Source organism: Melanerpes formicivorus, unplaced genomic scaffold (genome assembly GCF_026170545.1).
Source record: "Melanerpes formicivorus ecotype bairdi unplaced genomic scaffold, bMelFor1.0.p_v2 SCAF_9, whole genome shotgun sequence".
Lineage (NCBI taxonomy): Eukaryota > Metazoa > Chordata > Aves > Piciformes > Picidae > Melanerpes > Melanerpes formicivorus.
Window position 1 is genome coordinate 12,644,973 of NW_027142361.1, and position 16,246 is coordinate 12,661,218.

Here is a 16,246-nt window from a genome sequence, read left to right on the forward strand (position 1 = left end):
AAACTCTTTCAGCTAAAGTTAAATTTCTTTGTGGAATACACTGAATTTCACCATTCTCTTGCATCACCCAATAAGTGTGACCCGGACCTTCAGCTGAAACCACCCCTCGGACAGGTTTAGCCTCTCCTGAGGGAGAAAATACCCAAACAGATTTACCTAACAGATTCTTTTCTCTAACAACAGGAACTCTATCACCTTCTACTTTCTGTAGCAGATCTGAATGTGCAGGTCCAGCTCGGTTCACTGAACCTCTACTATTTACCAGCCAGGTTGCTTGTGCTAAATGTTTTTCCCAGTTTTTCAAAGATCCACCCCCCATGGCTTTAAGAGTGGTCTTCAACAAACCGTTGTAGCGTTCAATCTTCCCTGCAGCTGGTGCATAGTAAGGAATATGGAATATCCACTCAATACTGTGATCTTTTGCCCAGCTCTTTACAAGGTTGTTCTTGAAATGAGTTCCGTTGTCTGACTCAATCCTCTCTGGAGTTCCGTGTCTCCACAGGATCTGTCTCTCCAGACCGAGAATGGTGTTGCGCGCAGTTGCATGTGGAACTGGATAAGTTTCCAACCATCCAGTGTTTGCCTCTACCATAGTGTGGTGGGTTTGGAAGGGGTAAGGCCAAGAAGCCTCCTCCCTTCCCCCTTGTAAGGTAAAAGGGAAAAAAAATTGAAGGGAAAGGGAAAAAAAAACTCACAAGCTGAATTAGCAAAGCAGTGGAGCTATATTTACAAAGCAATGTAGGGTTTGCAGGGGAATATTTTCAAATTTACAGTATCTACAATATATACAAAGATATACAACAGAGCAACACAGAAATGAGAGTGACCCCCCTAGGCAGAGGGGTCCCCCACCTCCGCTCTCCCCTCTCTTCCCCCCCTTTCCCCAGAATGGGATAGAAAGAGAAAGAAAAGAGAGGAAAAAAAAGTTAGAAGCAGTTTGTGTTAATTGGAAGGGAGTTAATATACCGGCCTTTATCTGTCTTCAAGGCCGAGGCCTTGGCAGAAAGCCCAGCACAGAGATAGCTGCAGAGCTGCTGCACCATGGAAAGGCGGAAGCAAGACTGAAGATAAAATGCCGGATTGCCCAGGATATCTTTCCTGCACTCCCAGTTCAGAAGGTGCTTCCTCCCACTTCACCAATGAAATTAGTTTAGACTATTCCTTCCGTTTACCAACTTCCGTCCACCATATTCCCTTTCTTAAGGGGGCAACGTCAACCGGCCACAGTCCACCCCTTCTAAACAATTTCATTGGCTGTTCATACTGTCCATCCAATCCAAAACGATATTTACAGTTCATAAGTAAAGTTCATAGTCCATTCCGGCTATGCTCAGATGTAGATGATTCAAAAGTCCAAGAAAATCAGAAAATGAGAAAAATGGAAAACAGTTAATTTCTTCACCGTCGAAGCGAAGAAAAGGGAAACAGGGATTCTCAGGGTCTCTTAGTTGACTCAGGGCTCTCAGGGATCTCAGGGTTCGTGCACCGTAGATTCCTCGTTGGTTCTTCCTTTGGACGCGATGTAGCTGTACAACAGTTTGAAATTAACCTCTTTCAGTTAAAGTTAAATTTCTTTGTGGAATACACTGAATTTCACCATTCTCCTGCATCACCCAATAAGTGTGACCCGGACCTTCAGCTGATACCACCCCTCGGACAGGTTTAGCCTCTCCTGAGGGTGAAAATACCCAAACAGTTTTACCTAACAGATTCTTTTCTTTAACAACAGGAACTCTATCACCTTCTACTTTCCGTAGCAAATCTGAATGTGCAGGTCCAGCTCGGTTCACTGAACCTCTACTATTTACCAGCCAGGTTGCTTGTGCTAAATGTTTTTCCCAGTTTTTCAAAGATCCACCTCCCATGGCTTTGAGAGTGGTCTTCAACAAACTGTTGTAGCGTTCAATCTTCCCTGAAGCTGGTGCATAGTAGGGAATGTGGAATATCCACTCAATACCGTGCTCTTTTGCCCACCTCTTTACAAGGCTGTTCTTGAGATGAGTTCCGTTGTCTGACTCAATCCTCTCTGGAGTTCCGTGTCTCCACAGGATTTGTCTCTCCAGACCAAGAATGGTGTTGCGTGCAGTTGCATGTGGAACTGGATAAGTTTCCAACCATCCAGTGTTTGCCTCTACCATAGTAAGCACGTACTGCTTACCAGAACGAGAACGTGGTAGAGTGATGTAGTCAATCTGCCAAGCTTCACCATATTTGTACTTGGACCATCTGTCACCATACCACAAGGGCTTAAGTCGTTTTGCCTGCTTAATAGCAGCACAAATGTCACAGTCATGGATGACTTGTGTGATAGCATCCATGGAAATGTCTATGGATCTGTCACGAGCCCATTGGTATGTTGCATCCCTGCCTTGATGTCCTGACGAATCGTGAGCCCACCGAGCTAAGAATATCTCACCTCGGTGTTTCCAGTCGAGATCAAGATTAGAGTCCATGTCTACTTGAGAAACTCTTGCAGCTAGATCTGCCTGATGGTTGTGTTGCTGTTCCTCAGTAGCTTTGCTCTTACGAATGTGAGCATCGATGTGTCTCACTTTCACTGGAATTCTCTCGATTCGATCAGCAATGTCCTGCCATAGGTTGGCTGCCCAAATGGGTTTTCCTTTTCTCTGCCAACCACTCTCCTTCCAGTTCTTTAGCCAACCCCATAGAGCATTGGCTACCATCCATGAGTCGGTGTAGAGATAAAGCTTTGGCCATCTCTCACGTTCAGCTACGTCGAGAGCTAGCTGGAAAGCTTTTACCTCTGCGAACTGACTGGATTCTCCTTCTCCATCTTTCGCCTCTGCAACTCGGCGTGTTGGACTCCACACTGCAGACTTCCACCTTCGCTTGTTTCCAACAAGACGACAGGAACCGTCTGTGAACAAAGCATATTTCTTTTCATCATCAGAAAGGTCATTGTAAGGAGGAGCTTCCTCAGCACGAGTTACTTTCTCCTCTGGAGGTTTAGCACAGTTGATGCCTTCAGGCCAACTTGAGATCACCTCCACTAGACCAGGCCTTTCAAGATTTCCCATTCGAGCTCTCTGTGTTATCAGAGCCATCCACTTAGACCATGTTGAGTCTGTGGCATGATGTGGTGTGGAGCCTTTACCTTTGAACATCCAATTCAAAACTGGTAATCTGGGAGCTAAGAGAAGTTGTGATTCAGTTCCAATTACTTCAGAAGATGCTTTTACTCCTTCATAGGCAGCTAGAATTTCTTTCTCTGTTGGAGTATAATTAGCCTCTGTACCTCTGTAACCTCGACTCCAGAAACCAAGAAGTCGTCCACGTGTCTCACCTGGAGCTTTTTGCCACAACTACCAGGTTGGACCATTGTCACTTGCAGCCGTGTACAAAATGTTCTTAATGTCTGGACCATCTCGGACAGGTCCCAGACCCATTGCTTGAATCACCTCTTGCTTTATCTGGTCAAAGGCTGCTTGTTGTTCAGGTCCCCAGTGGAAATGGTTTCTCTTTCGAGTCACATCATACAGAGGTTTCACAATCTGACTGTATCCAGAAATGTGCAGTCTCCAAAATCCCACTATCCCCAAGAAACGTAGGGTCTCTTGCTTGTTTGTGGGACTTGCCATGGTAGAGACTCTATTTACCACATCCACTGGAATGTGTCGACGTCCATCCTGCCATCGCACTCCTAGAAACTGAATCTCTGTGGTAGGTCCTTTCACCTTGTCTCGTTTGATGGCAAAACCTGCATCCAGAAGAATGTCAATGATTTTGTTACCTTTCTCGAAAACTTCCTCAGCAGTTTTACCCCAGACGATGATATCATCAATGAACTGGATGTGTTCTGGAGCACCGCCTTTCTCCAGAGCATCGTGGATCACTGCATGACAGATGCTTGAGCTGTGGATCCAGCCCATTGGCAGCCTGTTGAAAGTGTACTGGATTCCTCTCCAGGTGAAAGCAAACTGAGGCCTGCATTCCTCTGCTATGGGAATAGAGAAAAATGCATTAGCAATGTCTATGGTAGCATACCATTTGGCCTCTTTGGATTCCAGCTCATACTGTAGCTCCATCATGTCTGGTACTGCTGCACTCATAGGTGGTGTCACTTCATTTAGGGCTCGGTAGTCTACCGTCAGACGCCAGTCTCCATTCTGCTTCCGCACAGGCCACACTGGACTGTTGAAAGGTGAATGAGTTTTGCTGACGACTTTCTGACTCTCCAACTGACGAATCAGATTCTGAATGGGCAACAAGGAGTCACAGTTGGTTCTATATTGTCTGTTATGCACAGTCTGAGAAGCAACCGGCAATTTAATGTCCTGTATCTTATGTTGTCCCACAACTGCAGATTCATCAGAAAGCTCAGGCCTAGCAGACAGCTTCAATTTTTGTCCATCAATTTCTATTGAAGCTACTCCAAAAGCCCATTTGTAACCTCTAGGGTCCTTGAAACGCCCTTCTCTCAGAAAATCAATTCCCAAAATACAAGGTGCGTCAGGTCCGGTCACAACTGTATGCTTCCTCCATTGTTTACCAGTTAAACTTATATTAACTTCTACCTTACTTAACTCTTGAGATCCACCAGTGACTCCCAGAATAGTTATGGACTCTGATCCCTGATAATTTGATGGTATTATGGTGCGCTGAGCTCCTGTGTCAACCAAGGCCCTGTACTTCCGAAATTGTGAAGTGCCAGGCCACTGGATGTACACATCCCAATAGATTCTATTATCTCTGTTATCCCTCTCCTCCCCCTGGCGGGAGGCAGGGCACCCCTAGTTATGGGGAACATGTGCACATGTGCATTGCACATAGTTTGCAGGGTTATAACTTTGCATGTTATAACTGGAGCCACTGTTGGAGCCATAAGAGTCGTTCTGGGGAACTGTGGAAGTAACAGCTACCCTTCTGGTATTGCTACCTCGGGTTCTGCCACTTTGCAATTCCCTCAGTCTCCTGAAAAGATTAGAAGTTGGTTGGCCATCCCAGCGGTTCATGTTCTCACCAAACTGATCACGCAGAGTTATCCAAATAGTTCTACGTGATTGCCTTGGTGGTCTATTTTGGAACGACCTGTTTTGGAATGTCCTGTTTTGGAATGACCTCCTTGGAGGACGTGTATTCCTCACAGATGAAACTTGTACCCACCTGGAGAAAGAATTGAAATTATCCTTCTGTGCCAATTGGTATATGGAATCTTTCAGATCCTTCATGCAATTCTCAATCTTTCCAGACAGAGTTTCAATGGCTGAAACCAAAGAAACACATGTCATGCTATCCTCCAACTGTCTCATTTGATCACTGAATTGGCCAACCGTAGGAGAAGCTCCACCATAATTTCTTGACACAATTCTGCTTGCCAGAATGTTTGCATAATTAGAAGGAGCAAGTTTGATGATCTCTTTAGCAAGACCAGTACCCACAGGAATGTCATCAGGATTCAGTGTTTCATGTTCACCATAGAGTATCTCTCTAACAGCAAATTCTCTCAGACACTTAATTCCCTCATCTATGGTAGTCCAGGGTTTAGGATTCCATGGAAGATCATGTCGGGAAGTGTATCTCAGGGCAACCGCCATTGAAAGGCGTATCCACAGATTAACCTTTCTGAGAACGCTGCCTAGATGTCTATCTATTCCATTATCCCTCGAGAGAGTTCCTAACTGAGCTACTGACTTGTCTCCAACTGTTAGAGCTGGAGCACCTGTATTAGAATAAACTTTATTAGAATAAACCAAACCAGGTAGGAAGAGACCTTCAAGATCATCGTGTCCAACCCATCAACCAATCCAACCCACCCAAACAGCTAACCCATGGCACCAAGCACCCCATCAAGTCTCCTTCTGAACACCTTCAATGACGGCGACTCCACCACCTCCCCGGGCAACCCATTCCATAGCGCAATCACTCTTTCTGTATAGAACTTCTTCCCAACATCCAACCTGAACCTCCCCTGGTGCAGCCTGAGACTGTGTCCTCTTGTTCTGGTACTGGGTGCCTGGGAGAAGAGACCATCATCCGCCTGTCTACAACCTCCCTTCAGGTAGTTGTAGAGAGTGATAAGGTCACCCCTGAGTCTCCTCTTCTCCAGGCTGAGCAACCCCAGCTCCCTCAGCCTCTCCTCATAGGGCTTGTGTTCCAAACCCCTCACCAACTTTGTTGCTCTTCTCTGGACTCGTTCCAGCAAGTCAACATCCTTCCTAAACTGAGGGGCCCAGAACTGGACACAGTACTGGAGGTGCAGCCTAACCAGTGCAGTATACAGGGGCAGAATGACCTCCCTGCTCCTGCTGGCCACACTGTTCTTGATGCAGGCCAGGATGCCATTGGCCCTCTTGACTGCCTGGGCACACTGCAGGCTCATGTTCAGCCTGCCATCGACCAGTACCCCCAGGTCCCTCTCTGCCTGGCTGCTCTCCAGCCACTCTGACCCCAGCCTGTAGCACTGCATGGGGTTGTTGTGGCCAATGTGCAGAACCCGGCGCTTGGATGTGTTAAATCTCATGCCGTTGGATTCTGCCCATCTGTCCAGCCTGTCGAGGTCCCTCTGCAGAGCCTCTCTACCCTCTAGCAGATCAACTCTTACCCCCAGCTTGGTGTTGTCAGCAAATTTACTGATGATGGACTCAATGCCCTCATCCAGCTCATCAAGAAAGATGTTAAAGAGCACAGGGCCCAGCACTGATCCTTGGGGCACACCACTAGTGACTGGCTGCCAGCTGGATGTGACACCATTCACCACCACTCTCTGGGCTCGGCCATCCAGCCAGTTCCTAACCCATCGCAGTGTGCTCCTGTCCAAGCCATGGGCTGACAGCTTAGCCAGCAGTTTGCTATGGGGGATGGTGTCAAAGGCCTTGCTGAGGTCCAGGTAGACTACATCAACAGGCCTCCCCACATCCACCAGGTGGGTCACCTGATCATAGAAGGAGATCAGGTTGGTCAGGCAGGACCTGCCCTTCCTAAATCCATGCTGGCTAGGCCTGATCCCTTGGCCATCCTGTAAGTGTTGTGTTATTGCACTCAGGATGACCTGTTCCATGATCTTGCCTGGCACTGAGGTTCAGGCTGACAGGCCTATAATTCCCTGGCTCATCCAACCGGCCCTTCTTATGGATGGGCACCACGTTGGCCAGCTTCCAGTCCTCTGGGACCTTGCCAGTGAGCCAGGACTGCTGGAAAATTATGGATAGTGGCTTGGCCAGCTCATCTGCCAGCTCTCTCAGCACCCTAGGATGAATCCCATCTGGTCCCATGGACTTGTGGGGATCCAAGCTGCTAAGGAGAGTTCCAACCATCTCCTCATGGAACATAGGGAAACTGTGCAGCTCCCTGGCTCCTTCTGCCAGCTCTGCAGGCCAGCTGTCAGGAAGACATTCTGCCCTTCTAGTAAAAATTGAGGCAAAGGTGGTGTTAAGTATCTCTGCCTTTTCCTCATCCTTTGTTACAATGTTGCCCTCCGTATCCACCAAGGAGTGGAGGTTGTCCTTTCCCTTCCTCTTACTATTAATGTATTTATAGATGGACTTTTTGTTGTCCTTCACAGTAGAGGCCAGTTTAAGCTCCAAGTGTGCTTTTGCCTCCCTAATTCTCTTCCTACAAGACCTAGCAACATCCTTAAACATTCTGTGGGTTGCCTCCCCTCTCTTCCAAAGGTGATACACCCTCTTTTTTTTCCCTCAGTTCCATTAAAAGTTCATGAACCATCCAGGCTGTCCGTCTGCCCCGGCGGCTCATCTTCCAGCACATTGGCACAGCCTGTCCCTGAGCCTTCAACAATTCTTCATTGAAGTAGGTCCAGCTCTCCTGGACCCCTTTGTTTTTAAGGGCTTTATCCCAAGGAACCCTCTGAATTAGTTCCTTGAGTAACCCAAAGTCTGCCCTCCGGAAGTCCAGAGTGGAGGTCTTCTTGCTGCCCCTCTTTGCTTGACCAAAAACCGAGAATTCAATTATCTTGTGGTCACTGGACCCCAAACACCCTCCAACCACCACATCGCCCACCAGTCCTTCCCTGTTGGTGAAGAGGAGGTCAGGCATAGCCTTGCCCCTGGTAGGCTCTCGCAGCACCTGGGATAAGAAGCTGTCCTCCATGCATTCTAAGAACCTTCTAGACTGTCTTCACTCTGCCGTGTTGAGATCCCAGCAGATGTCAGTCAGGTTGAAGTCGCTCATGAGAACAAGGTCCGGAGATCTTGAGACAGCCCTAAGCTGCCTATAGAATGCTTCGTCAACATCTTCCTCCTGGTTGGGTGGTCTATAACAGACTCCAACCAGGGTGTCTGCCCTGTTGGTCTTCCCTCTAATTCTTATCCACAAGCATTCAACCCGATCGTCCCTAATCTCCATCTCAATGGCATCTAGTGCCTTCCTGATGTAAAGGGCCACCCCTCCACCCCTTCTTCCTCGCCTGTCTCTCCTGAAGAGCTTGTAACCGTCAATTGCAGCGCTCCAGTCATGTGAGTCGTCCCACCACGTCTCTGTGATGGCAACTACATCATAATTTTCCTGCCGCATCAAGGCTTCCAGCTCCTCCTGTTTGTTACCCATGCTTCGTGCATTAGTGTACATGCACTTCAGCTGGGCTGCTGGTTTCACCTCTGACTCTAGCTTGTCGCCCCCAGACTCTTGTCTGAGAGGACTATTTTCAGCCCCTTCCCCCTTCCAAACTAGTTTAAAGCCCTGTCGATGAGACCCGCCAATTCCCTACCCAGGATCTTTTTACCTTTGGGGGACAGTCCGTTCTCATATACAGTGATCTTTCCCCTTCTCTGGGACAGATGTACTCTATCTGTTGCCAGCTGGCCTGGTGCAGTAGAAAGTTTCCCAATATCAAAAAAACCAAAATTCTTTTGACTGCACCAGCCTCTAAGCCACTTGTTAACTATAGCTGCTGACCTGTTCCTTATGGTATTCCCTCCTGCAGCTAAGGGTATTGATGAAAAAATTATTTGTGCCCCTGACCCCTCAACCAGGTCTCCCAGGGCCCTGAAGTCACCTTTGATAGCCCTGGGAGTTCTGGTTGCAACATCATCATTCCCTAACTGCATAACTAGTAAAGGGTAGTAGTCAGAGGGCTGCACCAGTTTAGGCAGCCTACTGGTAACATCATTAACTTGGGCTCCTGGCAGACAACAGAGTTCCCTATGAGATGGGTCAGGCCGACATATAGGGCCCTCCATTCCCCTCAGAAGGGAATCACCAATAACAATTACCCTCCTCTTTTTTTTGAGGGAACAGGTCCTGATGCCAGCAGAAGACTGTCCTTAGGCTGCTTTGCCTTAGGCTGTTTAACCTTAGGCTGCCTAGCCTTAGGGAGAACCCCAGATGGTGTGTCCTCCGGCATCAGGACCACCTCACCCTCAATTTCCAGTGCTCCATATCTGTTTTCCAAGAGCAGCGGGGAAGGTGAGGGGAGGCAAGGAGGTTTAACTTTGCGTCATCATAACACCTACTAAGCCAAACTAGAACTGGCTCCTTATCTGCTCTGGTATAATCTTTATGGACATTTCGCAATTCTTCCCTTGGAGAGGAACAGTCGGAAATGTCATCTGACTCCTCCTCTTCCCCAACTTGTTGTCCTAATAATCCTGCTGCCATTTTCTCTAGGACCTCTTTAAGCTGAGAACCACCTTTGCCAGCTCCTGTCCTAGCTGCATCTCTATCCTGTTTTGCTCTCATTAAGTCAGCTAGATCTTTAAAACAAATCTTCTCTTCCTCCTCAGCAGGATCTTTTCTAGTAGAGGGTCAGACTCCTGCTCTTCTCCTCCATTAGCTCCTGGATCAGCTTTGGTCTTTCAACTTCTAGTCTTTAAAACAGCCACCTTAACTGGAACTGTGTTTGAATTTACAGCCACCTTAACAGAAGCTGACAGGTCCTGAGATAAATCAGCTGCTGGGGCAGTGGCTTCCGGTCCCACCATGCAAGAAGACGGAAATGACCTGGCTCCATTAATGGCCGAAGAAGGAGCGGGAGGAGGAGAAGGAGGAGGCGGCATATTGGCTTCTGCCACCACCCCTGGCAGCTTGCCAGAATCAGCAGCAAAATCGTTCAGAGCAGCTTTTCCAATTAACTTTTTAGCTTTCTTTTTAACTGACACAGATTCTCCACACTCCTCATCACTAGACATCTCTGGGACTGACCCAGAGCCACGCCGTTTTCTCTTTGATCTAGTTTTAATAACAAAACACGGTCTGGATACCTTCCTCTCCCGACGCAGAGAAATTAGCAGATACACGTTAATTATCACCGAAAGAAGGATTATACACATAAAATAAATCACCTTCAGATCCCAGCCATCACTTGAAGTTACTCTCTCCTCCAGTGGGATCTTAAACCCTTATATCTCAGTTGGGAGAGTGCTAGAGGTCACATTTATGTATCTCGCTGGCCAGAAGAAATCCACACATTTTCCATACCATAGTCTAACTCTATACATAAGCCACAAATAAATTGTCTGCACCATATATTTACCGAGGTAATCCGGAATCAAACCCAAACAATATCTGTAAACCAAAGCCCCAAAAATTGAAAAAAATAAACGCTCTAATATTCACAGCACCTTCGTGTTTGCTAATCCGGCTATAAAACAATAAATCAGTAAAGCAGTAAAACAGTAAAGCAATAAATTAAGCTAATTATCCGCCACACGTTGGGAAGCCAAGAAAAAAATGTCGAGGGTTGAGGGGAAGGCCACAAGCCTTCTTCCCCCCCCGTAAGTAAAGGGAAGAAAAATGAAAGAAAGGAAAAAAAAAAAAACGCAGCCGGATTAGCAAGGGAATGTGCTATATTTACAAGCAGGGGCTGCAGGATATATATATATATATGTACACAATTTACATTATTTGTAATATATACAGAAATATGCAAAAAAGTAACACAGGAATGAGATTCCCCTCCTCCGCCAGGAGGAAGGGTTTCCCCCTGTACCCCCTTCTCTCCCCTTTTTCCCCAAAGAGAGTTGGAAAGAGAGAAAAAAGAGCAATTGTTAATTAAAAGCAGTTAGTACAGGCCTTGCGATTATCAGTTCCAAGGTCAGTCTGGCCGAAAGCCCAGAAGCTGTGAGCTGAAGAAGGGAGAGAAAGATGCAAGACTGAGACTGAGTGAGACCAGTCTCACTGGCAATCAAAACTGAAGGCAGTGCTCTGCTCCTCCACCAATGAAATTAGTTTAGACCTGTCTTGTTTATAAAACATTTGGCCATGGTGTCCCTTTGTTAAAGGCACCTCCTCAAACGGTCACACAGAGCCCCAAAAATTGAAAAGAAAATGCACTCCAAGATCCATAGTACCTTCATGTTTTGCTAATCTGGCTATAAAGCAATAAATCAAGCTAATTATCTGCCGCACGTCAGGCGCAAAGAAGGAGGCACACCTCTGCATCAGCCCAGTGCAGGATTTGAACCCATGATCTCAACACTCATAGTCCCATGCTCTACCAAGTGAGCCACAGTGGAACTGCAATGGGCTGAAGCCAGAAGTGTGCTGCCTCTTCCACTGTGACCGTTTGAGGCTATGCCTTTAAGAAAGGGACACCATGGCCAAATGTTTTATAAACAAAAGACAGGCCTAAACTAATTTCATTGGTGGATGGGTAGATTACGGCTTTGAACTCTGAGTCCAGCAGAGAGTAGTCGCAGTCTTGCACTTTTTCCCCCTCCTTTCACATCTTGCAGCTTCTGGGCTTTCGGCCAGACTGACCTTGGACAGATAAGGCCTCTACTAACATATTCTGCTTTAATTAACAATTGCTCTTTTTCTCTCTTTCTAACCCTCTTTGGGGAAAAAGGGGAGAAAAGCGGGGTATGGGAGGGGGAACCCTCCTCAGCAGAGGAGGGAATTTCGTTGCTGTATTACTTTGTTGTATATTTCTGTGTATATATTGTAAATACTGTAAATTGTGTACATATATATATATATCCTGCAGCCCCGCTTGTAAATACAGCACATTTTCCTTTTGCTTATCTGGCTGTGGTTTTCTTTCATTTTTTTTTTCCCCTTCACTCACAGGGGGGGGAGAAGGCTGAGGCCTTCCCCTCAACCCTCGACACTAGGCTTACAGTCAAGGTAGCTTTTATCTTGGCTTCATGAATCACAGACGCAGAGGTTTCTGGTGCGTAGATAACTTGCTGGATGTAATTCTTCATTTGCAGCAGTGTCTTGGTGAGGTCTTTGAGCTCAGAAACATCAGGAGTTTCTGGAAGGGTGTGCTCGGTATCTGTGACCATTTAAGGCTGTCCCTTTAAGGAAGGGGACATTGTGGTGGAATGTTTGTAAACGAAAGACGGATCTAAACTAATTTCATTGGTAGATTGGGGGGAAGCACCTTTTCGAACATTCTAACACATAGCTGCTTTTTAATTAACATTTTCTCTTTTCCTCTCCTTCTAACCCTCTCTGGGGAAAGGTGGAGTGAAGGGGGAGCAGGGGTGGGGAACCCCCCTCAGCAGAGGAGGGAACCCTCATTTCTGTGTGACTTTGTTGTATATTTCTGTATATATTGTAAATACTATAAATTCTGTACATAAACCTGCGTTCCCTAAACTGCTTTGTAAATATACAGCACACACTCCTTTGCTAATCCGGCTGTGCATTTTTTTTTCCTTTCAATTTTCTTCCCTCTACTCACGGGGGGGGAAAGGGCCCAGCCTTTCCCCCAACCCTACGACAGTATTAAAGATCCATTCCATAATGAAGGAAGACCTGGGGAACTCCTTGACAGAATAGACATGAGGATCCCGAAGGCGCCTCATCAGGTCCTTGATGTAGGTGATGTTTTCTGGAGGTGACCTCTTGCAAAACATAACGGTATTCAGCAAGAATTCCTGCAGTGCCTTATCCGACAGGCATATGTTGATCCACACGCTATGGTTTTTGGTTTTGTCATTCTGATTCTGCTTGAAATCTATTAATGTTAGGAGCTTCCCTTCATCCACTCTCGTATCCCAGGCCTTCATAGAATCATAGAATCATAGAATCATAGAATCATAGAATCAATAAGGTTGGAAAAGACCTCAAAGATCATCAAGTCCAACCTGTCACCCAACACCTCATGAATACTAAACCATGTCTGGTTGCCTGGGAGAAGAGACCAGCCCCCTCCTGGCTACAATCTACCTTCAGGTAGTTGTAGACAGCAATAAGGTCTCTCCTGAGCCTCCTCTTCTCCAGGCTAAACAACCTCAGGTCACAGTATCACAGTATCACAGTATCACTTAGGTTGGAAAGGACCTCGAGGATCATCGAGTCCAACCTGACACCGCAGACCCCATGACTAGACCATGGCACCAAGTGCCACGTCCAATCTCCCCTTGAACGCCTCCAGGGTCGATGACTCAACCACCTCCCTGGGCAACCCATTCCAATGCCGAATGACTCGCTCGGTGAAGAACTTCCTCCTCACCTCGAGTCTGAACCTCCCCTGGCGCAGCTTGAGACTGTGTCCCCTTGTTCTGGTGCTGGTTGCCTGGGAGAAGAGGCCAACTCCCTCCTGGCTACAACCACCCTTCAGGTAGTTGTAGAGGGCAATAAGGTCACCCCTGAGCCTCCTCTTCTCCAGGCTAAACAATCCCAGCTCCCTCAGCCTCTCCTCATAGGGCTTGTGTTCAAGGCCTCTCACCAGCCTTGTTGCCCTTCTCTGGACACGCTCAAGTGTCTCAATGTCCTTCTTAAACTGAGGAGCCCAGAACTGGACACAGTACTCAAGGTGTGGCCTAACCAGAGCAGAGTACAGGGGCACTATGACCTCCCTGCTCCTGCTGGCCACACTATTCCTAATGCAGGCCAGAATGCTATTGGCCCTCCTGGCCACCTGAGCACACTGCTGGCTCATATTCAGGTGGCTGTCGATCAGCACACCCAGGTCCCTCTCTGTCTGGGAGCTCTCCAGCCACTCCGACCCCAGCCTATAGCTCTGCATGGGATTGCCATAGCCAAAGTGCAGCACTCGGCACTTGGACTTGTTGAAAGCCATCCCATTGGACTCTGCCCATCTTTCCAGTCGGTCGAGGTCCCTCTGCAGAGCCTTTCTACCCTCTAATTGACTAACATCTGCCCCTAACTTTGTGTCATCTGCAAACTTGCTGATGACTGACTCTACCCCTTCATCCAGATCATCAACGAATATGTTGAAGAGGACAGGGCCCAGCACTGATCCCTGGGGGACACCACTGGTGACTGGCCTCCAGCTGGATGCGGCACCGTTCACGACCACTCTCTGGGCCCGGCCCTCCAGCCAGTTCCTAACCCAGCACAGAGTGTAGTGGTCCAATCCACAGGCTGACAGCTTAGTCAGCAGTTTGCTGTGGGGGACGGTGTCAAAGGCCTTGCTGAAGTCTAGGTAGACCACATCCACAGGCCTCCCCACATCCACCAGGCGGGTCACCTGATCATAGAAAGAGATCAGGTTGGAGAGGCAGGATCTGCCCTTCCTAAATCCATGTTGGCTGGACCTGAGCCCTTGGCCATCCTTCAGGTGCGCAGTTATTGCTGCCAGGATAATCTGCTCCATCACTTTCCCTGGCACTGAGGTCAGGCTGACTGGCCTGTAGTTTCCAGATTCCTCCATCCGACCCTTCTTGTGGATGGGGACCACGTTGGCCAGTTTCCAGTCATCTGGGACCTCACCAGTGAGCCAGGACTGGAGGAAAATGATGGAGAGTGGCCTAGCTAGCACATCCGCCAGCTCTCTCAGCACCCTAGGATGGATCCCATCTGGTCCCATGGACTTGTGGATATCCAAGTGGCTCAGCAGGTCCCGAACTAACTCCTCATGGATTTCCAGGGTATTACTCTGCTCCCCGACCCCAACGCCCAGCTCCGGAGACCACTCGTCCTGAACTCCTGCCTTGCTGTTAAACATTGAGGCAAAGAAGGTGTTCAGGACCTCAGCTTTATCCTCATCCTCAGTAACTGTGTTCCCCTCCAGGTCCACTAGGGAGTTCAGGTTCTTCCTGCCCTTCTTCTTATTGTTAATATATTTATAAAAATGCTTTTTATTATCTTTGACAGAGGTGGCCAGCTTCAGTTCCAGCTGGGCCTTAGCCTCCCTAATTTTATTCCTACATAATCTAACAGCTTCCTTGAACATACCTCGAGAAGCCTTCCCCTCCTTCCAAAGGTGATACAGCCTCCTCTTCCCCCTTAAATCCTCCAGGAGCTGCTTGCTCATCCAGGCCGGTCGCCTTCCCCGCCGGCTTGCCTTCCGGCACATGGGAACCGCCAATTCCTGTGCCTTCATGTGCTCCACAAAATCTCTGGCGTCTAGCGCTGCACTGAGCAGTTCCTCTCCAAACATGGTGTCGATGCTGTGATTTGTCAGCACTTCATAGGCAGCCCTGAAGCTGCTGGCCACTTGATAGATGGACTTAAAATCATGGGTGTGGTTGGAGACGATTATATCCCACACTGGGATCAGCTGAAAACCTCGGTTGATGACGTACCAGGTTGCGTTATTAGTTACAAGCCCAAATTTCCACTGAGGAAGTGAATCTGTCCCTGGTGGGCCCCCTGTTATGGTCTCATAGAGCTGGACTGCTGTGTAGGCACTCCTTCCATCTCTTCCCTGGAAAGAAGCTTGGGAGCTGGACTTTGAAACATCCGCATTTCCTGCCACACTGGCAACTAAGATGCTGTAGCCAGCCCCAACATAGCTATTGAGTGCTTCAGAGACTTGTCACTTCATCTCCTCCTGTCACTCAGCCCTGAATCCTTCTGTAGTTGCCTTCCACCAGAATATCCCCCCAAAATGGAGGGGACCCTGGTTCACATGGGACCCAAACCTTCTGAAGAGTCTTGCACATGTGCTCTTCAGCATGTTGGGTCTGTCTCCTTCCGGAGTGATGCTCAAAAGATGCTCAAGTTCCTTCAGCTCCTTCACAGACACTTCTGAAAGGTGAAGCTGATGCTTTTGGAAGTAGCAGGAGGCCAGAGGGATGTACTGGTACTTGGTGGTGCAAATGTATCGCTGCTCAGAGTGGCTCTGCTGCGTGCTCTCTGTTTGTGAGGACCTATGTGGCAATGACAGAGACGAGCAGTGTGAGCAATCTGGCAGTACAGGCCTAGAGCCTGACATGGTCCAGAAACCAGCAGCCCATCTGAAGTGCATGTACACTAATGCACGAAGCATGGGTAACACACAGGAGGAGCTGGAGTCCTTGATGCAGCAGGAAAGTTATGATGTAGTTGCCATCACAGAGACGTGGTGGGACGACTCACATGACTGGAGCGCTGCAATTGACGGTTACAAGCTCTTCAGGAGAGACAGGCAAGGAAG

General features: G+C 48.0%; 1 protein-coding gene across 1 annotated transcript in view; it reads right to left on the minus strand.

The window, feature by feature from the left end:
- Window positions 1–16,246, minus strand: part of LOC137443388 (interferon-induced very large GTPase 1-like) — a 44,234-nt gene that overhangs the window by 17,236 nt on the left and 10,752 nt on the right. The window contains 4 exon segments of the mRNA XM_068143040.1: window position 11,792; window positions 12,024–12,182; window positions 12,639–12,923; window positions 15,206–15,980. Of these exon segments, the coding sequence (XP_067999141.1) occupies window position 11,792; window positions 12,024–12,182; window positions 12,639–12,923; window positions 15,206–15,980 (1,220 nt within the window).